At 39.1% G+C, this 25,314-nt stretch overlaps 1 protein-coding gene across 1 annotated transcript in view; it reads left to right on the forward strand.

Moving 5' to 3' along the window:
• The window catches only part of ACAA2 (acetyl-CoA acyltransferase 2), a 50,853-nt gene that overhangs the window by 13,873 nt on the left and 11,666 nt on the right, over nucleotides 1-25,314 (forward strand). The window contains exons 3-7 of the mRNA XM_043975425.1: nucleotides 7,075-7,203; nucleotides 11,088-11,204; nucleotides 11,863-12,010; nucleotides 15,201-15,376; nucleotides 20,170-20,299. Of these exons, the coding sequence (XP_043831360.1) occupies nucleotides 7,075-7,203; nucleotides 11,088-11,204; nucleotides 11,863-12,010; nucleotides 15,201-15,376; nucleotides 20,170-20,299 (700 nt within the window). The remainder of the gene's footprint in view (nucleotides 1-7,074; nucleotides 7,204-11,087; nucleotides 11,205-11,862; nucleotides 12,011-15,200; nucleotides 15,377-20,169; nucleotides 20,300-25,314) is intronic.

A 25,314-nucleotide genomic window follows, 5' to 3' on the forward strand; every position in this document is an offset into this window, starting at 1 on the left:
AGTAGATCCATTAGAATTGCCCACTTCCCCACTCATTTGTATGTTCTTAGTATAACAGCCATGGCTTTTTCTTTTGAAGTAGAGTCCCTCATGGAAGGTAAAGTGTTTTCATTAAATTATCTTGGTTATTTCTGTTTGTTCCTTAACATTTTTTCCCCATTTATTTGTGGTATTTTTGATTACCTGAGACCCAAGTAGGCCTTGGGATGAATTCAATAAAGATGGAATATCAGCCCTTACTTTGGGGAAACTTGAAGCCTTCTGTCATGATGGATTTTATCCTCAAATTTCTGGGAGACTTTTAAGTTTTAAAACTTGACACCAAAGGAGGTGCCAATCTTTGCTATATTGTCATCTCTGCTTATTCATGCTCTATCTTGAGTTAAATTGTCAGGGAAAAATAGGCTGTTTAATTATCTGAATTATTTTTCAGATACTCAGAAACAACTAACTGCTTAGTGAATAATTAAGTATAGGCCTTGATATTGAAGGATTGGGATAGAAATGGATTAAATTGTTAGGGGCAAATAGGTTAAGATTAATTATCTGAATTATTACTCAGATACTCCAAAACTGGAGGTCACTGTTACATATTTGCTAGTATGTTTCAGTATAATTTATGACGATTTTCTTTCTGGCAAAAAAAAAAAAAAGGATAAAGGCCAAGGGTTCCGAGTTCAAATCCTGCCTTTTGACATTATCTAGTTGTATTATTTTGGACATATCATTTAATCCCTAGGTGATCATATTAGGTCCCTTCTAGCTCTCATTTTATTTTCCTCCTGTACTACAGAACAAAATATTTTAAGAGTAAAGTTAATAATAGAATGTGGAATTTTCTTGATTCTAACACAGATGACTTATAAGAATGACATATATGGGTTTTTTGTTTTTTTTTTTAATTTTAAAGTATTTTATTATTTTCCAGTTACATATAAGGATAGTTTTCAACATGTGTTTTCATAGGATCTTTTAGTTCCAAATTTTTTTCTCCCACCCTCCTTTCCCTCCCTCCTCCCCAAGACGGAAAACAGTCTGATATAGGTTGTATGTGTGCAATCACATTAAGCATATTTCTGCATTAGTCATCTTGTGAAAGAAGAATCAGAGCACAAAGGAAGAACCTCAAAAAAGAAGGGAAAAAAAGCAGTCCAAAAGTAGAAACAGTATGGTTCAATCTGCACTCATAATTCATGGTTCTTTTTTTCTGGATGTTGAAAACATTTTCTATCATGAGTTCTTTGAAACTGCTTTGGATCAAGAACAACATACATGTAAGGAGATGTGCTTGGAAAGATGACAGAGCAGCTCCTTTCTTCAGATTTCTCCAGCTTCTTCAAACTATAGAAAAGGGACTAAGGCTTAAGATAATGAATAATTAAGGCTGAAACCACAAGAAGAGAGAAACACTACAGGAGATAACATTGGAGACTTTAAATACCCACTCTCTCTCTATCCCCAACCCATATCCCAGGTTAGAGGCAGTACAAACAACCTAACAGACTTGTATTTCAGGCTCTGACTGTAATGTTCCTTACCCACCCTGAACCCCACTTCCCTCCCCCCACAAGAGTGGTAGGTAGGGAAAGCAGTAGGAAGTGGGTGGAGGCAGAAGACATGGATATAGGCTATAGCCTAAGGCCAGTTATAGAGGAAGGAGCTTCATTGCCTGAGGGAAAGGGGACTGGAACCTCAGAGATCAGTCCTCTTCTCCTAGAGCTTATTTTAGGTAGGAACTTGAATCAGTCCCTGCTGTCCCCAAAATTAGAAGGCTGAAGATGCTCATCCTTGAAGGAATCTGTGCAACAATGGAAGGCAGATGTTGGAAGCAAAGAATGAGAAAGGAAAACAGGTGAAAAATCTGGACCACAGGTGAAAGGCTTAAAAAACAAGTTCCAGGGGCAGCTAGGTGGCACAGTGGATAAAGCACTGGCCTTGGATTCAGGAGGACCTGAGTTCAAATCCAGCCTCAGACAATTGACACTTACTAGCTGTGTGACCCTGGGCAAATCACTTAACCCTCATTGCCCCACCAAAAACAAACAAACAAACAAAAAAACAAACCAAGTTCCAATGAGGAGGGGGGGGGGCTACCTTAGAAGCAAGTAAACCAATAGAGATGCTCCTAAAGATGAAAAAAAAGATTTAAAATGCTAGGAGAGACCAGATCACAACACTTAACTATTATACTATTAAGGAAAATTAACCAAAGCTCCCTGATCAAAAAGAAAATTGTGAAGACTGTCCAGAAATCATAGAATAGAAATAGTGCACTATAGAAAGATTCAAAAGAAAAGTGAAATTTTCAAAAAGATAATATGAAAGAAATTGTCAGAAACCAGAGCTCATCAGTGCAAGACAAATCACATAGATAACTAACTTAGAAGATACAATAGGAATCTCTCCAAAGTAGAAGCTCTGAGAGGGAAAATAACCTTTAGAATATAAAAATATAGAGGTGGAAGAAAATTTGGCAGAGGTGAAGCACGAGATAGTGATAAAAAAATACGTGAACTCTCTATATAGATAAAAATAACTCCTTAATGACAGAATGTACAGAAACAACTTAAGAATTATAGACTTGGGGGCAGCTAGGTGGCGCAGTGGAAAAGCACTGGCCCTGCATTCAGGAAGACCTGAGTTCAAATCTGGCCTTAGATACTTGACACTGTAAGGGTTAAAATTCTAGCTATACTGTCTAAAATCTAATGAGTGGTCACCAATAAATTATAAGCTTTAGCAAGAGTTAGACTTTTAAGCATTTATTAAGGAGAATAAGAATTTGGTGAAGAGAAAGAGAAAGGCCTAGATTTGTATATCTATTAAAGGGAGAGAGCATTCCTAGCTCCGCTCTCCGCCAGAGTCCACATGAAAGAGAGAGTCAGAGTGCTAGCCTCCCCCTTCTTCCTCCCACAAGCAAACGTCACTTCCTGATGCCAAAGAAAAGACGCATGGTCCTGCCCTCAGAGGCCCTCTCCCCATGTTGGAGCTTTCCTACAGTAAGTCTCCAGTAGGTGGTGTCATTCCAATCGTTACAACATTTACTAGCTGTGTGACCCTGGGCAAGTCACTTAACCCCCGTTGTCCTGACCCCCCCCAAAAGAATTATAGACTTACCACAAGAACATGACAGATCAAAAACCCTGAATCCTGTACTTGCAGGAAGTAATACAAGAAGACTGCCCAGAACTCTCTGAATATAGAAAATAAAGTTATGACTGCCAAAGACAAATTGTACATGAGAAATGCTAAGGCATATAACACCATGGGATTCCAACCCAGGTCATGTGACTCAAATCCAATGGGGTTTTTTTCCATAGTGTGCTATAGACTTTCTCTTGTTTTAAGCATCTCAGTTTCATTTTGTTTGTTCCTTATATTTTACACAGTTCTAGATTATTTCTGCCCTTTTCAGTTAATTTCTTATGAATTCCTGAGTATCTCCTTCACTGTTGTTTATTTTTCCCTATGCCATGCTCATTGCCTTTTTTAAAGGTATCTTAAGCCAAGGTCTGAGAAATCAGATCCTTTTCACCAGCACTACCTCAACCAGGTGTTCATTTCCTTTATCTTCCTTTCCCAGATCTAGAATGAAAGGGACCTTGGAGCCCATTGGAGTTCAGATATAGCCTCAAATACTTACTAGTTGTGTGACCCTGGGCAAGTCACTTAACCCCCATTTGCCTCAGTTTCCTCATCTGCAAAATGAACTGGAGAAGAAAATGGCAAAAATTCCTCCCCACATTTTTGCCAAGAAAACCCCATATAGGGTCACAAAGAGTCAAATATGACTGAAAAACTACTGAACAACAGCATCCATTATAAGACCTGAGTCTATTTCTTCACTTTCTATTTCTCTGCCTTTTTCTACCTTCCAGTTACCTGGTTTTTTTTCTTACTTCGTTTCCTAATTTTTTTGTTTGTTTGTTTTCCATCCTTCCTAGGAATGTCTTAGCTTCTACAGAGCATAGAAAAAATCTTGAAGAATTTTTCAAGTCCTTTCACCTTCCCTAGCAGGGAGAGCAATTCAAATGTAACACAAGTAGTTGTCTATAGGAGAAACATGAACATAGAACAATCTTGGCAGGGCATTGATTTCCATACCTGCTGGATTTCAGGTCCTTTGGATCTTAAGTCTTTAATTCCTTAGTTTCCCTTCACTATTCCCACTGAGTTAGGATCCATGACAAACTTCCCATTCACTGTCTCCCATGGGTTCGCAGGGGCCTTTTCAAGCAAATTCCTTTTCCACCTTTCTTATCACCTGTAACTGATTTCCTTAGGTGGGAGATAGAAGTAAAAAAGCACGAGCCTGCTAATCACTGGATCCAAAGACTTGTTACAGTTATCAAACACCAAATGAATTTCTGTAAAACATTTCAGTGGGCTTTTTGCCTTTCTTTTGTTGGTGAAAATTGTCATCAGTCAGAGATGGTTTTCTACCGTTGCTGCCATTTCTACCATGCTGCCTTTTACTTGTGTGCTCCAGCCACTTTTTAGAATACAGACAAATAATATGATTGCCCAATTGAACAAGCAAGTAGAACTTATTACCTAGTAGATTCTAGCTACATATTTGCTGAGTTGCATATGAATACGCAGGTCCATCTTACATCATCTACTGTATACAGAACAAGTCCCATAGCCAATAAGCAGAGCAGGTGTGGAAGGCATAGTTTCTCCCATTACAGTTGATTCATCTCCTACCTAAGGACCAGAAAATGTCACATATATACTCATGGCTTCAATTCAGTTTTTCTGGCCTCCTCATCCCCCATCCCTGCAGGTATCCAGCATTGATCAATCATACAATCATTGCTGTTTTGGAGGTAATTGTGTCAGGAGCTCTATGCGTTTAATGTCTTTCCTCTGCCATCTTGGCTCCACCCCCCCACCCCCCCCAATCATACAATCATTGAAGGAAGAGAGAAGGAAGAAGGCAAGGGAATAAACTTTTATTTTGTACCTGCTATGTGCAAAGTACTGGTGCTAGGTCTTTGGGACACAAAGTACAATTTATTAAGTAATAGAGACCATACTTTACATAATTATATAAGACCAAAAGCCATTTGGAATTGGATAAATGCAGAGGATGTGAACAAATAGTTCTTAAAAAAGAAATTCAGACTATTAGTAACCATATGAAAGTTTGCTCCAAAGCATTAATAATAAGAAAAATGCAAGTCAAAACAATTCTAAAGTTCAACTTCACACCCATGGAATTGACAATGATGATAAGAGATAAAAATAGTTAATATTGGAGGGGTTGTAGAAAGACATATACCCTAAAAGCACTTTGGTAGAACTATAAACTGGTCTATCCCATTCTGGAAAGCAGTTTAGAATTATTCTAAGAAACTGATGAAACGGTACATACGCATTGACCCAAAAGTCCCACTGCTAGCCATATACTCTAAGAAAGTCAAAGATATAAAGGAAGATCACCAGAATACTTACAGCAACACTTGGGGGCTAGGGAGTTATTAATAAAGAACTGGAAACAAAATAGATGATAAGTTATTAGAGAATGGCTGAAGAGGGTACGTGTATTAAATAGAGCATTACTGCACTTTAAGAAATGATGCCTACATATTAAGAATACAGAAAAGCATGGGAAGACTTAACTAATACAAAATGAAATGAGTAGGACCAGAAAAACAATATACACAACTGTGACAATATTAATGGAAATACCACTAACAAAAAAAAATCAGAACTGAATGCTGATTATAATGACCAGGTTTGGCCTCAAAGAAGAGATAAGAGAATGCACACCATTCTCATGGAGATAGTAGACTGTAGGTATGGAAGACAACATCAGATTTGATTGTTGTGTTAGTTAATTTTTCTAAACTACGTTTTCAGAGTGGAGCAGAGTTTTGTTTTGTTTTTTATTTCTAGTTAAAAGGGATGGCTTTCAGGAAGGAAAGAAGGATGTTTTATGAAATAAAGATGGTATAAAAACAAAAGATATAGATAAGATTTAAAAAATATTTTACATTTATGGACATTAAACACTAATCTAAACAAACGGTTTACTGATTTCTGAGCAGCATGCCATCTTTTGCTTGCAAAAGCCAGAGAATATATTATTTGAATTTGATATGACTTTTTCTTTGTGAATTATCCCTTCTAAAAACCCTTGCCTTGCCCTTTATAAATATATTATACAAGTTACACTGCTGACTAACCATTTTCTTATAAGCTTTTTTGAGTTGTGATTCTTAGTTTTGTTTACCCTCATTAGAAATTTTGTTTAAGCCCTGAATTCAAATTAGTTCCCCCTTTAAAATGACCCCTATCATATGTCCCCTTCACTCTGCCCTGGGTTTTTGTCCTTCATTCATTATATCATTTAAAATGAAAGTGTTTTATACAAAATGACTCATATGGTAATGTTTTACATAATTGGACATGTATAATCTATATCTAATTGCTTACCGCCTCAGGGAGGGGGAGGGGAAAGAGGGAAGGAGAGAGAATTTGGAACTCAAAACTTTAAATTAAAATGTTTGTTATTATTAGAAATAATTACATGAATAAATGATATTTTTAAAAGAGAAATAAAATGAAAGCTTTTAATCATACCTTTTAGATCTCATTGTAGTCTCTGGAAAAGACATAAATTCAATGTGTACCTTGCTATCATGACCTCTTTGAGTGCGGTTAACAATATTGGTCTTAGAAAGGTACTGATAATGATGTCTTTTTTAAACAATTTAATTTTGTAAAATGAAGTCTTCATTTGCATTATGACAGTATTCACTGAATGAAAGAAAGTTGGCGCTGACTAGGACCAGAGAGCATTAATTTAGTTTAACCCTTTCCTTGAACAGGTTTTCCTTAGTCGATTTAAAAATGTACTGACATTAAAATTCATTTTTAGGTGCAACTTTTCAGGAACAGAAATATCCACTATGTAAAGAGAGGGGCACCTTGTCTATAGGATGTTTTGTCTAGGAACCATTTCCCATTTTGTGGAGACAGCTGATGATTGTATTTTTTGTCAGTATTTGCACTCCAATCCCACTTTGAAGAGAACAGATTCATTTTTACCTTTCCCCTGTCTTTCAGAGTTCTTCAGATGCTATGTACCTGTCAAGGCATGTTGGTTTGCGTGTGGGAGTTCCCCAGGCCACCCCAGCTCTCACAGTAAATAGGCTTTGTGGTTCTGGCTTCCAGTCTATTGTCAATGGATGTCAGGTATGGAAATACTTTGTGTTTGGTTTTACGTCAGGATGGTAGGTACTGGGGGAGATATTCACCTCATCAATAAATATAATGCTACCGCTTTTCCTTTTTTTATTGTGCTCAGTAGAAGTCCAGAATAAGGGTAGGTAGGTGCCATAGCACAGAGAGCACTAGACTTGGAGTCAAGAAGACCAGAGTTCAAATCCAGCCTCTGACACTCCCTTCCTCTCTGATCCTGGATAAGGATCCTCTTTTTACTCATGTGTAGAAATAGGATAATAAAAGCACCTGCCTCCCAAGGTTGGTGTAAGGATAAAATGAGATGATATTTATAAAGCACTTTGCAGATCTTAATGTGCTGTGTAAATGCTAGCTCTTGTTATTAAATCTACTCAGGTCTACTCAGGCAGTCAGTATCATCCGTAAGGCCACAATATATATATTTCCTGGGGAAAAATACAACTAGAGAAAGATTTGAGAGAGGGAAAGAGTTTGTCAGGAAGTAAACAATTTCTGCATTTTTATGAGTTATTTCTGAAATAATGAACAGAGATGGAAGGGACCCCCCCCCCAAATGGAGGGAATGATAAGAAAGCCTGTTCTGGGACAGAAATAAGCTTGAAAAGTAGGAGGATTAAAAATGAATGTTAAAAAAAAATGAAAAAGATCTCATTTATAATGGGTATCTCAATGGGTAGGAAAGGGGATGAGGGAGGGAGGGAATTGGGAACTCAAAATGAATTGTAACAGGAAAGTAGGAGGAGATAAGAGATGTTAGAATAAGGGTTGAATGCTAGAGCAGCTTAAAGAGACGTCAAAGTTAAAGGTGGTGGAAAGTTTATTTTAGGCTGAATGCAATAGTGAGTCAGCATAATATCAGGAAGGTTACAAGATTTAGATCTGAAAAGGAACTCTGCAAAGGGCAAACACATTAACTCCCTCACTTTACAGATGAAAAAACTGAGGCTCAGAAAGGTTGTATATTTAGTTTGCTCCAGGGTCTTACATCAGCAGTGAGTGGCAGAGCCAAGATTCAAACTCAGGTGCTCTGATGCCAGGTCCTTCACTCTTTGTCCCACATTCCAGGCTAAGAGATGTAGGGAAAGAACGCTATAGAAGCATTCCATCTATTACATATTTTGACTTCTGTTTTGTTTTGTTTTTGTGAGGCAGTTGGGGTTAAGTAACTTGCCCAGGGTCACACAGCTGGTAAGTGTTAAGTGTCTGAGGTTGGATTTGAACTCAGGTCCTCCTGACTCCAGGGCTGGTGCTCTATTCACTGCGTCACCTTGCTGCCCCTATTATACATTTTAAAATAATGGACTATGTCAACACACAGAGGTTTTCATTAAGTAAACTGTTAACCTGTTACTTAGTGTTTCCATACTTATTCTTACACAGTGACCATTAACAGAAACTATAAATACATCTACATAAAATCTAGAGCTTCACAATTGTATTATTCCCTCCTATTCATGGCTAACACCAGGTTTTCTCACTAAGATCACAAATAATAGGGGAAAGAGAATGGAGAGATTAGAATCACTAAGATTACTTTAGAAATTAGGGTCTCCGTTATCATCACCATCAATTATTATTATTATTATTATTATTATTATTATCCAATCTCCTTCTAGGCTCCTGCTAGCCTCCCCTAGAGAGGCAGCAGGGTATAGTGGTTAGAAAGCTTCTCATGAAGTTTTTATACATCCTGGCTTTGTGGCCTCTGGGAAAAATCACTTAGCCTCTTAGTCCTCAAACATCTCTCTAACTATAGTTTCAGAGGAGGTGCCTGTGGGCCCTTCTAGAAACAATTTCATCTTATGAGAACTGCCTAGACCAGTAAAATCATAGGTCCAGTTACTGTAATTTCCTGGCCTCTTTCATGTTTTCTATGGAGAATCTTCAAATGGTTTTGATCTTGTTGCTGGTTGTGTTCCCTTCATGATTGAACATTTGGCACATTGCTTAATAAATTTTTATTGACTGATATATCACAACCTCTTATGAAGCTCTCATTCATATCCTCCCATAATTTCCCCAATGGAGATCTACCTAATATGCTGGGCAGGGGGAGGGCTTGCTTGTTCTCTTTTGATATTAGAATACATAGGAATATATTAGTTGCCCATCCCTTACCTCTCCTTCTCTTCATGAGGCTGGCACACTCTTTTCTGCAGTCATGCATTTTGATGACATCCTTTACATTGCTCCTGTGTGGTTCATCAGTAGTATTTCATAGGTTGTTCAGATCCACCATGTACCCCCACTCCTACTCCCTTGCCCTTTGTACTTGGATTCTTTGAAGACCATGATATTCCATGGTTCAAAGCCATATAGCTTACTTGAATCGATATTCTTTGTTTCAGGGAGAAACCTGGGGTTGTAAAACACTGTAGTTTCCCAATTTTTGTTCTCTCCAGAAGAAATACTTTGACATTAACCTTGACCTTTGCTTTAATGGCCTATTAGTCTGACACTACATAGCGGATCAGAAGGTGATATCCACCCAAGTAACTAGATGCTTCCTGCTTCTTAAAGATGGAAATAGTTTCCTTTTTGTGATTTATTTGGTTCTCACCATGTCTAGCACATCTCAATTCTTTTCTTCAAGATAGAGGTGAAGATGTGAGACTTCTTTGTAGTCCAAGAGCCTTGAGCCTCTTGAAGCACATTTTCTATCATATTTCTTTTTTTCCCGGGGCAATGAGTTAAGTGACTTTCCCAGGGTCACACAGCTAGTAAGTGTCAAGTGTCTGAGGCTGGATTTGAATTCAGGCCCTCCTGAATCCAGCGCCGCTGTTTTATCCACTGTGCCACCTAGCCACCCCTTCTATCATATTTCTTGTCATGTTTCCCTAGGCCCACCTTTCCATTGAAATCAAAGTCCATATTGATGATTATGGAAGGAATGAGTTCTGAGTGCTCATAGACTGTCTCTATCTCATCCTCTGCAACAGATGTTAATACACAAGCTACATTTTCTAAATATATATGTTCACAGTAATGTGACATGACCAGATGTCCCACAAAATGATGTTTCTTTTTGGTGTCCAATGAGTTTCTTTGTAGAGTCACAGATTGTGAGTTTCCTGAGGACAGGGATTGTCATTTGCCTTTTTTTCTTTCTTGTATATCCATAACTTAACACAGTTGCCCAGCACACAGTTGGTGCTTAATAAATGCTTATTGACTAACAGAGAGTTCAGAGACTTCAGAAGTGATCATTTAAACTATTATAAGTCATTCCACTGAACTGTCTTTATTGGGATTCTTATTCGTTTTTAAATCTATTTTATTATAAATAGGCACCTTCTCTGAAACTATTGTTAGAGAGTTGTTTGGGGCACTAAGAGGCTAAGAGCAAAAAAAAAAAAAAAAGAATAAACCTATTAAAAAGGGGCAGCTAGGTGGCTCAGTGGATAAAGCACTAGCCCTGGATTCAGGAGGACCTGAGTTCAAATCCAACCTCAGACACTTGACACTTACTAGCTGTGTGACCCTGAGCAAGTCATTTAACTCTCATTGCCCTGCAAAAAAAGGGGGGGGCAGCTAGGTGGCGCAGTGGATAAAGCACCGGCCCTGGATTCAGGAGGACCTGAGTTCAAATTTGACCTCAGACACTTGACACTTACCAGCTGTGTGACCCTGGGCAAGTCACTTAACCCTCATTGCCCTGCAAAAAGACAAAAAAATAATAATAATAATAAAGAGGCTAGGTGATTTTTCCCAGAAGCCACACAGCCAGGATGTATAAGAACTTCAAGAGCAGCCTTCTAACCACTATACCCTGCTGCCTCTCTAGGGAAGGCTAGCAGGAGCCTAGAAGGAGACTAGATGATAATAATATTTTATTATAAACAGAAATGCTTTACTGGAAAACTTTTCTTTTACAGGAAATTTGTGTCAAAGATGCTGAAGTGGTGCTATGTGGAGGAACAGAAAATATGAGCCAGGCTCCCTATTGTGTCAGAAATATGCGCTTTGGAACCAGGTTGGGGACAGACCTCAAGGTTGGTACCATGTTGGATTTTTGTTTTATTGCCTTTTGTTGCTATTCTTTTGTTTTGACAGGAGAGATTTTAAGGGAGAAGGGAAGGGGAGGAAGGTAGCAAAGAAGACAATAAGGGGAAATAAGGGAGCTGAATAAATAATTCAGGGAAAACGTGCTTTTTGTGAATGAAGCAGCCTTTCTTTCTGGGACTCTCATTCCCATCATAACCTGGTATAATTGTAATTTTTGTCACTTAAAGGTACTCTCTTCATATCATAACTTTAAATACCAGGGTCTCACCAAGAGGCTAGGATAAATTTCTTTCTTTCCAGATTGACGAAAATGTAACTAACAAAGTGGCCATTATGTTCGGCCAAATTGGTTAGAAAGAAATAGAAATGTGTTTTTCAGACACTTCAGTATAACCCACTGACATTATTGGCTATCTTGAAAGGGTCCCAGGCTGGGAAATTTTACACACGTTTGTGTATGTTTCTTTATATTGATTTCCTAGAATATCAGAGAACCTAATTTAAATAATTCTAGTAAATGTGTTTTTATAAAGACAGTTTGCTTTTAGAAGCTATGAAAAAAAGTTAATTTAAAGTGAATTATTGCATAGTATTTTTACAAAACCTGCTTTAATGTGTTTTTTTATTTACTAATGTCTTTGACAGCTAGAAGACAGTTTGTGGACAGCGCTGACTGATCAGCATATTAAAACCCCCATGGCAATCACTGCTGAGAATCTTGCTGCAAAACACAAAATAAGCAGAGAAACCTGTGACAAATACGCTTTGCAGTCACAACAAAGGTGGAAAGCTGGTCAGTGAAATGAATTCATACAGAATCTTTCTGGGATTTCTGACAGTGATCATTTTGAATCCAAATGTTTAACATGATCATTTAGTGTGAATAATAATAACGATGGCCATTATATATCTTTTATTTCATAGTAACATGTTGAGATTAGATGAGGGATTTGCTGAATAGTAAATTAAGCTGGGCGTTTTTTCTTAGTTCGAGGCTTGTTACCACCATAGATAGTCATGTCTCTGGAGTCCATCGGTGTCTAGTTCAGGACATACAAAGTGTATCTTTCCCATGAAACAGTCCAGTTGTCCATAAGGAAGGCAGTGATATAGCAGTTGCTTCATCAAAATGATAATGAAGTAGAAAAAAAAGTTTGCCAGCAAGAAAAAAGAAGATTTTTAAGAATGAGGACTTGTGATATAAACAAGTTGAAAAGCCTGGGTGAGTTGTGAGTGGCTGGGGAATTCCATCTACAAGATTATGCAGAATGGTGCTGGGGAGGTGTCCTGAATATAAGACATGGCCTGTCCTCCTGGCTTAACTGAAACTTAAATTTCATGTTTAATTACTGTGCTTCCCCAGGGGGAGGGGTTTTGTCTTATATCTTCTGTTTTCTTCTCAGTTCCTTGCTCCATGCTGCATATACTTTGTCTTTGTTTTTGTTTGTGGGGCAGTGAGGGTTAAGTGACTTGCCCAGGGTCACACAGCTAGTGTCAAGTGTCTGAGGCCGAATTTGAACTCAGGTCCTTCTGACTCCAGGGCCAGTGCTTTATCCATTGCACCATCTAGCTGCCCCCTTTGCTGCATAGACTTTGTTTTTTTTTGTTGTTGTTGTTGTTTTCGTTTTTGGTGAGGCAGTTGGGGTTAAGTGACTTTCCCAGGGTCACACAGCTAGTAAGTGTCAAGTGTCTGAGGTCGAATTTGAACTCAGGTCCTCCTGACTCCAGGGCCAGTGCTCTATCCACTGTGCCACCTAGCTGCCCCTGCTGCATAGACTTTGAATAAATATTTGTTGAACTCAATAATAGGTTGTCATTTTAGTTCTTTTTGAAAGAATGAAGCAAGATAAATTTTCCAATGTAACACCCTTATTTTTTAATGGGCCAGTATTTTTTTATTTATAGTCTTTCATCAAGAGACAGCGTGGCAGGGATAATCTAGTCCAGTCCCTTTATTTTGAAAATAAGGCCAAGAGAGAAGAAGTGACTTACCAATAGATGAATGAATGAATGAAAGAGCATTTATGAAATGATTGGATGAAAATACAAGTAGTAAGTAGTTCATTCAGGAGCACAAGAAACCCTTCATTTCAAATCCAGTGCCTTTTTCATCACACCTAGCAGCCTCTCTAGTGAAGTAAGAGTCTCCTGACGTTGAGTCAGAAGTTCTGGATTTGAATCCTGACTGAACATGGCCAAATAACTTAAATGTTCAGAGCTTTTCCCTTGTAAAATGAAATAATTTTGATCTCATGCATTTTTTGAGAAAATCTCTTTACAAACTAGAATATGCTTTATAAATTTGAGTCATTGGTTTAAAATGCTAGAATTTAGAATGACAAGTTGACTTTAAAGTTCATCTGGTCCAGCCTTCCCAGTGATTCCAACACATAGTGCTTTTGGATGTTGAGGTATGTGGAGAAGAGATTCATGTCCTCATGAGCTAGTTCATTGCTTAAAGACTCCGATGGCTAAAAAGTTAATTATTGTGTTAGACTCCTTATAATTTCTTCCTTTTGGTTCTTTACATGCCTTCTGGTTAGAGAAAAATATTTTTGGTTTTCCTTCTGCAAATATTTGAAGAGAGCTATCGTACCTCAGCTTTCTCTAGGCTAAATACACCATTCTTTATATGAGGTTTTCAAGACTTCACCATAATGAAGTCATCCTTCTGTATCAATTCAGGTTTTCCAGTATTCATCTTCCGAAGTGGCATCCCCAATTGGATGGTTCTCCAAATTCTAATCAATGCAGAGTACATTGAAAATGTTCTCTCTCTTAATTTAGACATATATTTCTTCTATTAATATAGCCTGAGAAATCCTTGAGCATTTTTAGTATGCATGCAAAATGTTGGTTTATAATAAACTGTGTAGTGAGGATGTACTTTGTCACCTTATTTAGTCATGCAAGCAGAAGAATATTAGTTGCAGAAGAAAAAGACATCACATTAAAATAGTTGCTATGAGACAAAATTGTTTAACTTTAAGCAAGTATTTATTACTTAAAATGTGTGGTGTGTATTTATGCGTACACATAGATACGATGATGTACCATCTAATATATGCATATGTACATGTATATATGTGCAAAATAGGCTTATATAAACATGATTGTGTGCTTAGTTATGTGTATATTCAGAGTATTTATGTAAACCTATATGTATATGTACCCATGGGGAGATTTGTATATATAAATTGTATATCATGTTCTCATATAATTTATATATCATACACAATCATATATAATAGCCACATATAAATATATTTATATTTATATATAAATCACACACATGATTATATATTATTAATATAACCTATTAAAAACAATATTCTTCCCATACTTAAAAACTTAGTATACTGTTATGTAACAATGGGGAGATTTTATGTATTTTTGTGTGTGTATGTGTGTGTATAATCATATATTATACATACAAGATATAAATAATAAAATTATACAATCATATATGGCATGTTACATAATTTGCAATGCTGTATGATTATGTATTGTTTATATAATTTAGTGTATATATATCATTGGTATATTATATATCATATCTCTTACATACATCTCCCTATAGGTACATTGCAATGTAGTAGGTGTTTAAGTATGGGAAGAATGTTGTTGTTGTTGGGTTTTGTTTTGTTTTGTTTTGTTTTGCGGGGCAATGGGGGTTAAGTGACTTGCCCTGGGTCACACAGCTAGTAAGCGTCAAGTGTCTGAGGCTGGATTTGAACTCAGGTACTCCTGAATCCAGGGCCAATGTTTTATCTACTGCTCCACCTAGCTGCCCCCCTGTTGTTTTTAATAGGTTAAGTATCTTAACAGTCTATTATGGAGACAAACTGATAGAAACTTAGACTTAACTAGATTGAAAGAACGGGCCAGAAATTGACTTGGATTTATTCTTTTCTCTCAAGATTAGAGATTTTTTTTGTATTTTTAAATTGTTATCCTTAAAAAAATTCATTCTGCTGTTTTAGCTAATGATGCTGGCTACTTTGATAATGAAATGGTACCAATTGAAGTGAAAACAAAAAAAGGAAAAGAGATCATGCGAGTGGATGAACATGCCAGGCCCCAAACAACATTGCAAACATTGGCCAAGCTCCCTTCCATCTTCAAGAAAGAGGGAACTGTTACTGCAGGAAATGCTTCGGTAGGTATTAACTCTAGGACATCCAGCCTCATCTAAAAGCAGTCAGCACAAAGGGAATGTGGCTTAGTCATAGTGGTTTTAGGTTATTTCATTTAGACTAGTATCTGAACTTTTTAAAGTTTAGGAGGCAGCACAGACTGGCGGAAAGAGCAGCAGCACTAGCTCAGGAGTCAAAGGACGTGAGTTCAAATTCTGCCTCTGATGATCACTCCTTATGTGACCTAGAGGGCCTCGTTTCCTCACCTGTAAGAAGAGATTGAACTACATGGTCTCCAAGGGCCTTCCCAGTGCTGGATCTGTAAACTTAGGATCCTGGCGATGTTGCAGTGGTCGTTGGGTTAGGGATCTCTAAGGCATGTTGGTTCTAATTTCTGGCTTATTTGATAGATTGTTTAGAAATACACATTGCCCTTTAGAATGAACAATCTCTACCACCATCTGCATCTACTTCATACATAGCACCAATCTCTCCAATCTCTCCTTGCTTTGTTGCCAGATCCCCAAAGGAGACAAAAACACACTCAGTTTCTTATAGTGTGGTAGATTGTGTCACACCATAAAGACCAAAATGTACTTTACCTCCTAAAAGCAAAACCGTCCTTGATCATCCGCCAGTGATTTGCCATCTATCTAGTCTGGGCCTTTGTCCAAGATCCCAAGTATAGATAAGAGGTTGTGATTGGCAGTGTTTCTATTTCGGCCAGAGTTGTTAGACAGAGCTAGGGGGAAATGGTCTATTATTACACAAAGTTACAGAGGCTTAACTATTATCCAGTTGTTGACTTACCTGGTGTGTCTCAGCTGTTGCCATTGCCTGGGGGAAACTTGCTTGTTTCCTGTAAATGCAACCAAGGTTTCTTCTTTCCTTTCTTCTCTCCCTCCCTCCCTCTGTCCTTCCCTCCTTTCTTCCTTCCCCCCTTCCCTCCTTCCCTCCTTCCTTCCTTCCTTCCTTCCTTCCTTCCTTCCTTCCTTCCTTCCTTCCTTCCTTCCTTCCTTCCTTCCTTCCTTCCTTCCTTCCTTCCTTCCTTCCTTCCTTCCTTCCTTCCTTCCTTCCTTCCTCTCTTCCCTCCTTCCTTCCTCTCTTTCCTCCTTCCTTCCTTCATTCCTTTCTTCATTCCTAAACTACAGCTAGGCCCCCAGCCACACTATCCTGCAAATGATCTTGCTCCCTGTGGTCTCTTTGCCAACTGCATTTATTTTCCCCTATTATATAATTTTATATTTTTTTTATTTACAACAAGTTTTAAACTTGAATAAAATGAGGAAAAAATGTTCTCATGTCCACAGCAGAACATAGGAAAGGATTGAATTTAAAATAATACATTTCTGTTTCAAGAACACCTATATAATAAATACTACACTTTGTTTTCAAATCTGCCCAGCTTTTCTTTTCTTCCTTTTTGGGTTTGTTTTCTTCTCTGCTGTGTATGTTTTACTTTTTTATATTTGCCCCCACCCTAAAGAAGGTTGTAATTAAATGTGGATATTTGTATACATATATGCATATATGTATGCACATGTATATATAAGTATACACACATATATACATATACATAGATATCTAAACGCATTCATATTTATACATATACACTCATTGTCTGTTTCTCTAAGGGTGGATAGCAGCTTCCTACACAAGTTCAAGTCTTTCCATGCCTTTCCAAGTGAACCAGCTCATCATCTCCTATACCACAGTACTATTCCAGCCTAATCACATCCATCCTATCGGAGAGATTATCCATGAAAGTTTTTCCCCAATTTTCTGCATTCCTTCTATTCTTGGCTACATGGGTTTTATTTATATAAGAAAACTTTAATTTAAAATAATCAAAATTATCCATTTTACACTTCATCAATGCTCTTACCTTATAATTTAAGGTCTGATACTGCCAAAACTATTTCCTTTACATCTTTTTTCCTGGTTTCTTTGAGGTCCCTGACCTTTTGTTCTTCCAAATGAACTTTGTTATTATTTTTTTCTAACTCAGTAAAATAATTTTTTAAATTACTTAATTGGGATAACATTAAGTCCATAGATTAGTTAGGCAAAATTCTGAATGTGAACCCAGATTGTCTCTATCCCCATTGTTATTCTCTATGGTTGCATTCTTTCTCCTTTGCTAGCTCATTTTTATTTATTTATCTTTGTTTTGTTTTCAGAAGTTATTTTCTATTTGTCCTAATAATAAACATTTTTAATTATAGTTTTGAGTTCTAAATTTTATCCCTCCTCTCTTCTCTCCCCTCCCCTTTCCCTGAGGCAGTAAGCAAACATATATAGGTTATACATGTGCAATTATGTGCAATTACCATATTAATCATTTTGTGTAAGAAAACTTGAATAAAAGAACAATGTGAAAGAGTGGAAAATAGCATGCTTCAGTCTATGTTCAATCAATATCAGTTCTTTGGAAGTAGATAATATGCTCCATCATTAGTCCTTTGGGATTATCTTGGATTGTATTGCTGAGAATAGTTAAATCCTTCACAGTTCTTCATCAAACAGTATTGCTGTCTCTGTGCATAACGTTCTCTTGGTTCTGCTGACCTCACTATACATCAGTTCATACAAGTCTTTCTAGGCCTTTCTGAAGTCATCCTGCTTGTCATTCTGATAGCACAGCAATATTCTATCACCATGGGGGCAGCTAGGTGGCACAGTGGATAAAGCACCAGCCCTGGATTCAGGAGTGCCTGAGTTCAAATCTGGCCTCATACACGAGCTGTGTGACCCTGGGCAAGTCACTTAATCCTCATTGCCCCTCCAAAAAAAAAAATCCACCACCATCATATACCATAGGTTGTTTAGCCATTCCCCAATTGATGGACATTCCCTTGATTTCCAATTCTTAGCCACCACGAAAAGAGCTACTAGAAATATTTTTGTACAAATAGGTCTTTTTCTCTTTTTGGTAATGTTTTTGGCATATAAACCTAGCAGTGGTATTACTGGATCAAAGGGTATGCATAGTTCTATAGCCCTTTGGGCATAGTTCCAAATTGCTCTCCAGAATGATTGGATCCTTTCGCAACTCCACCAACAGTGGATTAGCCACCCCAGTTTTCCCATATCCCCTCCAACATCCAATATTTTCCTTTTTTATTATATTTGCCACTCTGATAGGTGTGAGGTAACACCTCAGAGTTGTTTTAATTTGCATTTCTCTGATCAATAGTGATCTAGAGCATTTTTATATGACTATAGATAGCTTTGATTTCTTTGTCTGAAAACTTCCTGTTCCTATCCTTTGATCATTTATCAGTTGGGGAATGACTTTTATTTTTATAAATTTGATTCAGTTCTCTATATATTTGAGAAATGAGGCCTTGATTAAAGATACAAGTTTCAGAAATTTCCAGTTTTTTGTTTCCCTTGTAATCTTGGTTATATTAGTTTTTTTGTGTGCAAAAACGTCTTAATTTTATATAATCAAAATTAGCAGTTATTTTCTAAGGTCTGCCCAACCTCAGGCATTTCTCTTCATTCTTTTTTTTTTTTTTTTGATGAGGCAATTGGGGTTAAGTGACTTGCCCAGGGTCACACAGCTAGTGTCAAGCGTCTGAGACCGGATTTGAACTCAGGTACTCCTGATTCCAGGGCCAGTGCTCTATCCACTGCGCCACCTAGCTGCCCCATTGCTCTCTATTCCTAAACCACAGCTGAGCCCCCAGCCACACTGTCCTGCAAATGATCTTGCTCCCTGTCATCTCTCTGGTGGCTGCAAACTATAGCCTTCCTCTCTGCCCTGGAACTGAAACCAGGGACGCTGCTCTCCTGCAGGTGCCCACAGCCCCCAGGGTCCCCACCTCTCCCTAATGCACTCACCAGGTGTGTGTTAGCTCCTCCCCACAGTCACAGCCCTGGTCAGCACAGCTGTGCTTAGCATTCAATTTTCTATTCAACTGTCAAACCCCACACAGTCGGAGAGATGAAAGTTTCTAAGGCTGAGGCTGCTTCTCTACCCTGCTGCCCCAAGGGTATGATGTTTGTTGATTCTGCAGTCTGCATGGAGGTGTTTGCATTTCAATCAAGCTGAACCTGTCCCTGGAGGTCTGGTCTTTCCTGGGGTCTTCTCCAATTGTTTTAGGAGGACATCTGCTTTACCCCGAATTTATTTCTGCCGCTTGGAGGCGATGTTCTGTCTTTTTTTTTTTTTTTTTTTGGTGGAGGAATTTTGGAGAGATCTACTCAGTCATCTTTCCAGAATCCTCTCTGGTTTCTTTTTTTTTTTTTTTTTGCGGGGCAATGGGGGTTAAGTGACTTGCCCAGGGTCACACAGCTAGTAAGTGTCAAGTGTCTGAGGCCGGATTTGAACTCAGGTACTCCTGAATCCAGGGCCGGTGCTTTAACCACTGCGCCATCTAGCTGCCCCCTCTCTGGTTTCTTATTGAGAAGGCAAGCAATATGATACCTATTATACATATGAAATCATATGGAACATATTGTCATAAAATTCTAAAATGCTAGTTAACAGTCAGCTCTAGGCACTGATATCCCGACTCCTTGAACTCCAGTGCCACCTTTCATTTGTAATAGGGATTAAGTTGCCTGCTGTTGAGTTCTGTACCTTAATCTTCCCCATGTCCATCAGAGAGGGCTTGGCAGCCTTTCCTTAGTTATAGTATTCCCAGGCAAGCTGCCCTTCACTTGGCATGTCTTAAATCACTGCACTGCTTCCCCTGCAGCCTTCATTTTCCACTCGTTTTCACTATCCTTGATACCATTACCTTTGCCCAGGTGCAGGCCTTTTTGGATTATTATAATCTCCACTTAACATACTGCTTTTCTTTTCAAGGGAGTGTCTGATGGAGCTGGAGCTGTGATCATAGCAAGTGAAGAAGCTGTTAAAAAGCATAACCTGACCCCACTTGCCAGAATTGTGGGCTACTTTACATCCGGTTGTGATCCCAATATCATGGGCATTGGTAAGTTACCCTAAAAAAAGAATTGCGTGGCAGCTAGGTGGCGCAGTGGATAGAGCACCGGCCCTGGATTCGGGAGGACATGAGTTCAAATTTGACCTCAGACACTTGACACTTACTAGCTGTGTGACGTTGGGCAAGTCACTTAACCCCAATTGCCCACCCCCCCCAAAAAAAAAACCAAAAAGAATTGCCAGCTTCCATTCATTTTGATAGAGGTGAGATTTTTAAAGTAATCAACATAGCTGTTTTATTCTGATGTTCCCAGGCAACTCTAAGCCCATTACATAGAAGAATTAATAAATTCCAAAAGGACTAGTCATCAGTCAGTCAAACAGTGGAAATTTATTGAACTGTTACTGTGTGTACAGCACTGTTCTCTATGATGTAGGAATACTCCCCCCACACCACCCCCCAAAAAAGACACGGCCTCTTCTCTCAATAAACTTAGAATCTAACTGCTGAGAGGACCGATTCTGAAGTTCAGTAGCAGAATCTTGGTAAGTTAAACTCGTTGCTCTTCCCACTGGACCATGATGCCTCTTGTGCATGTGGATGGGAAAAAAAAAAAGTAGGTTCTTCAGGTTCAACTTAGTGTATTATAGACTGACTGGGACTGCAAGTACAACATCCTTCTGCCCCAGGCTGTCTCATGGTTTGAGGGCCTGGTTGTTTCAAGGAGAATGAGCTGACTTTAGTGGGAAGGGATTGCTTTTTGCCCCAGGCTTGAATAGAGAAACAAAAGCAGTTTTCCTTAGACTCCAACTTCTCCTTAGCCAGCCGGGTCCTCTGCAGTGTTATTACCAGCATGGGATTAAATAGTTTAACAGGGGCGACTCTTGTATTTTAAGAGTGGCTGGGTGGCACAGTGAATGGAGTACTGGGCTTGGTGCCTGCAAGACCTGAGTTCAAATTCAAACTCAGACACTTCCTAGCTGTGTGTGACCCTGGGCAAGTTAAAAAATAACTTAACCCCTGTTTGCTTCAGTTTCCTCATCTGTAAAATGGGGGTGATAGCCCCTACCTCCCAGCGTTGTTGTGAGGATTAAATGAGGTAAAATGGGAAAGCATTTAACATAGTTCCTGGCTCATAATAAGTGCTATATAAATGTTTTGTTCTTATTGTTCACTTGTTTTCAGTCCTGTCTTAATATTCATGAAAACCCCACTGGGGATTTTCTTGGCAGAGATACTGGAGTGCTTTGCCATTCCTTCTCCAGCTCATTTGACAGATGAGGAAACTGAGGCACACAGGGTGAAGTGACTCACCCAGGATCACCCAGCTAGTAAGTGTCTGAGGCCAGATTTGAACTCAGGAAGATGAGTCTTCCTGACTCCAGTACAAGCATTCTGTGCACTATGGTGCCACCTACCTGCCTCTATGTAAATGTTAGCTATTTTAATTATTATTTTATGGGAGAATAAGCAGAGAAACAGGCTATCCATTCATCGGGTACTTCCTGAGCACCTGAATAGATGGTATAAGCATCCTGTGTGCAGTTATTATAATGCATATATCATATAGCTTCCAAGATGCCCAGTTCTCCCAGTTCTCCAGAATAATTGGTTGATCACCAGGTACTCATTCAGCATACATTATATATACCCAGCATCAGGAGATGAAGTGTCTTGTTGGAACGGAAAGGAGGCCAGTGTCACCAGATTGCAGAATACATGGAGCAGATGTTAAGGTGTGAGAAAACTGGAAAGAAGGGACAGGGTAGCTTATGAAGGGTGTTGAATGCAGGACAGAGGATTTTACGTTTGATCTTAGAGATGATAGAGAAAGGAGTGTTTTCATTAACTAGTGATGCCTCTAAAAGCTCAATCTGTTCATCATGATCCCTGTCTTCTGATGTAGTTCAGACCCCTCATCTACTATAACTCACATTTATTGTACCGTTGTACTGCCTCTCAACTAGAAAGCAGTGAATTCATTATCTAAATGACTGTCCTAAGTCCTGCTTCTAAGTACTATAAATCTCTGAGGGCTTCATACAGTGTTGTACAGTCATTAGCATTCATAGTGATCAGCCTGAGTCATCCAGAAAAGGTTAGGTTCTGTTCAGGATACTCTCCTGCGGAAGGGAGGCATGTTCTGTAGTTTAGAAAGATTTTGATGGAAAATGGCTAAAATTAAATTTGAAATCTGAAAACCTTAACTCACTTCATTTGTTTGGAACGTTGACTGATAACTTAACATTTCAGCCTTGCAAGATAACTGACCCATTACATGACTGTAAGAACCATGCCATTGGATGCTTTGCAGTGACCTCAGAATCTTTCATTGGATCTTTTATCAAGTCATTACCTGGACAGAGGCAGAGAATCAAATTGAAAAGGTTTAATAGGCTAACCCAGGCAACATTCAGACTACTGCCTAACAGAAGTTTTGTCTGAGAAGTGAAATAAGCCTGTTGTTTCAGCTAGGTGATAACTGTGGATAGAGCTCTGGACCTGGAATCAGGAAGATCACTCTTCCTGAGTTCAGATATGGCTGTGTGACCCTGAATAAGTCACTTAATCCTGTTGGCCCCAGTTTCCTCATCTGTAAAATTAGCTGGAGAAGGAAACAGCAAATCACCAAATCTTTGCCAAGAAAACCCAAATGGGGTAATGACTGAACAACAATCAGGCTTCTCCCAAACTGGGGAATTTCAGCATTTCTCTTTAGCCATAGGATAATAGATTTAGAGACAGAAGGGATATATTTGAAGCCATCATGTCCAACCCCCACAGGAAGGCTAAATGACTTGTGCAGCTAGTTCCTAAGGCAAGACTAAATGGAGATTTTTGCTTCCCAGTCCAGTCTCCTAACAGCTACACTATCAGTTCTTAAACTTTTTTTAATCTCAGGGCCCTTTTTATTATCTTAATCATTATTGAAGACCCCAAAGAGCTTTTGTTTGTGTGGATTTTATCTACCAATACTTACCGTATTAGAAATTAAAACTGTTCAGTTTAATTTATTAAAAGTAATAACAAACCTATTACATGTAAACACAGGTATCTTTATTAAAAAGAAAATTTTTCAAAACAAAAATGTTTGAGAAGAGTGGCATTGTTTTACCTGTTTTTGCACATCTCTTTAATTTCTGACTTAATAGAAGATGGCTATTTTCTCATATCTGCTTCTCCTTTCAGTCTGTTGTGATATGTTGTTTTGGTTAAAGCATAAAAGAAGTCCAGATATGTAGTTGGAAAAAGGAGTACTTTAAAAGGCAAATAATGTCTTAGTATTATTATGAAAATAGTTTTGGCCTCAAAGACTTTCCCCCTCCCCCAAAAGGGTGTTGAGAACCCACAGGAGTATGTTGAGAATCACTGCTCTATACATACCATGTCTTGTTTTATTAGATTTCCATACTTCTAAATATCCTTGGCTAACACTTCCTATTGAACTGGAAAACTTTTTTTTTTTTGGTGTTTAATGACTGTTTGGGCATCTATTTTATTTCTGGTTCTTTGCTATCAAGAAAACTAGAAATACTTTAGTGTATATAAGGGGCCTCTCTTGTGAACTGGGTCTTCTCCTCAGTTCCTTTTTCCCCCATGACCTTCATGTAACTTTAGAATACGAGACCATTGTACATTCATCCTGTCCCAGAGTCCTTCTTTCATACCTGCTGTTGGTAGGGATGCTGGCTTTTCAACACCTATGCCATTGTATCCTGGGCTCTGGCTGGTGGAGAGGCTTCAGGGCTTTCTGTCACCTGAAGACCAGCCAAGCTCAGTTCAGAGGATCTTATCCCAAGGTTGACTGGAAGGAGATGAAGATTTTGGCCATGGCAATTCATGGAGACCCTAAACACGAGGGGTTGGGAGCTGGGGGCTGCTTGAAGAGCAGAGGGCTGTACTGATGGAATGACAAATCCTGGAAGTCAGTTATGTAATCATTAGTATCCATAAAATGTATGATAGGGGTATATGGGGTGTTCAGGAAGAACTAGCGCCTCTGGTGTCAGGGCTTGATGAGCCCTTTTCAGGGCTGCTTATCTACCTTTGGTGTTCACCTTTCACCCAGTTCTCTGGGGCTCCAAGAAGCTGTAGCATGTGCAGCAGCCACACCCCAGCAAACCATCTCACTAGACAGGCTAAACCAGGTTGAGAGTAACTGACAGGTATTAAACCTGTTGGTGAACTGGGGGTTGTTTACCTCAAGCATGTGAAGACTTCCCCAGGCAAAATGGGCAGATGAGAACAGTTTGTTCCATGGACCATGAAGATAGCTGAAGCAGGCACTGTGGAGTGCCTAGTACTTGGTCAGACATCAAAGACACCAAGATGTCTTTGCATCCCCACTCATCCCCAGTCATTCTGACTTTTGTCCTGACACTGGACTTCTATAACCCTGGGAGAGAGATGGGGCTGACAACTTTGTGCAGCTCTCTGCCTCACTTAAACCCACTTCACCCACAAGTCAAGATGTCACCCATGATGTCATGGGTCCTCTTCAAAAACAAAGGACAAGATTATGGATCAGAAGATGGTAGAGGAAAGGCAGTGACCTCTCAGACCTCCACACACAATCAAGCCCAAAACCTCCAAATAATGCCATAGGACAATTCCTGAAGCAGCAGAACCCATAAAAGGATGGGGTGAGATTATTTTCCAGCCAAAGATGGATTAGAAGGTTGGCGTGAAAGGTCTGCTATACTGGGGTGAGAGTAGAGTCCAACCCTGCGGTTGCACTGACACAGATCCAGCCCCAAGCTGGCTGCCCAACACTGATCTAGTTCCAGGCTGGCCACCCAGACCTGGGTCATTCCGACACAGATCCAGCCCTGGGCAGGCCGCGCCAGAGAAATTTACCCTCCCCCCACCCCCATCCCAGAGCCTCTGAATCAGCTGCAGGACCAGCATCCTCTGGAACTAAGTTCAAGGTATGGTGAGAGGGTCGAGTGGTTGGTCAAGGGGAGATTACGGGGGTCTATGCTGGAGCTGAGGCAGAATTTGGTCTTTCTACCCCAGCTGAGAACCAGGAAGTAATCTTGAGTAGGGGAAGGGAGCAGGCTCGC

The sequence above is a fragment of the Dromiciops gliroides genome, chromosome 1 (assembly GCF_019393635.1).
Source record: "Dromiciops gliroides isolate mDroGli1 chromosome 1, mDroGli1.pri, whole genome shotgun sequence".
NCBI classification, from domain to species: Eukaryota; Metazoa; Chordata; class Mammalia; order Microbiotheria; family Microbiotheriidae; genus Dromiciops; species Dromiciops gliroides.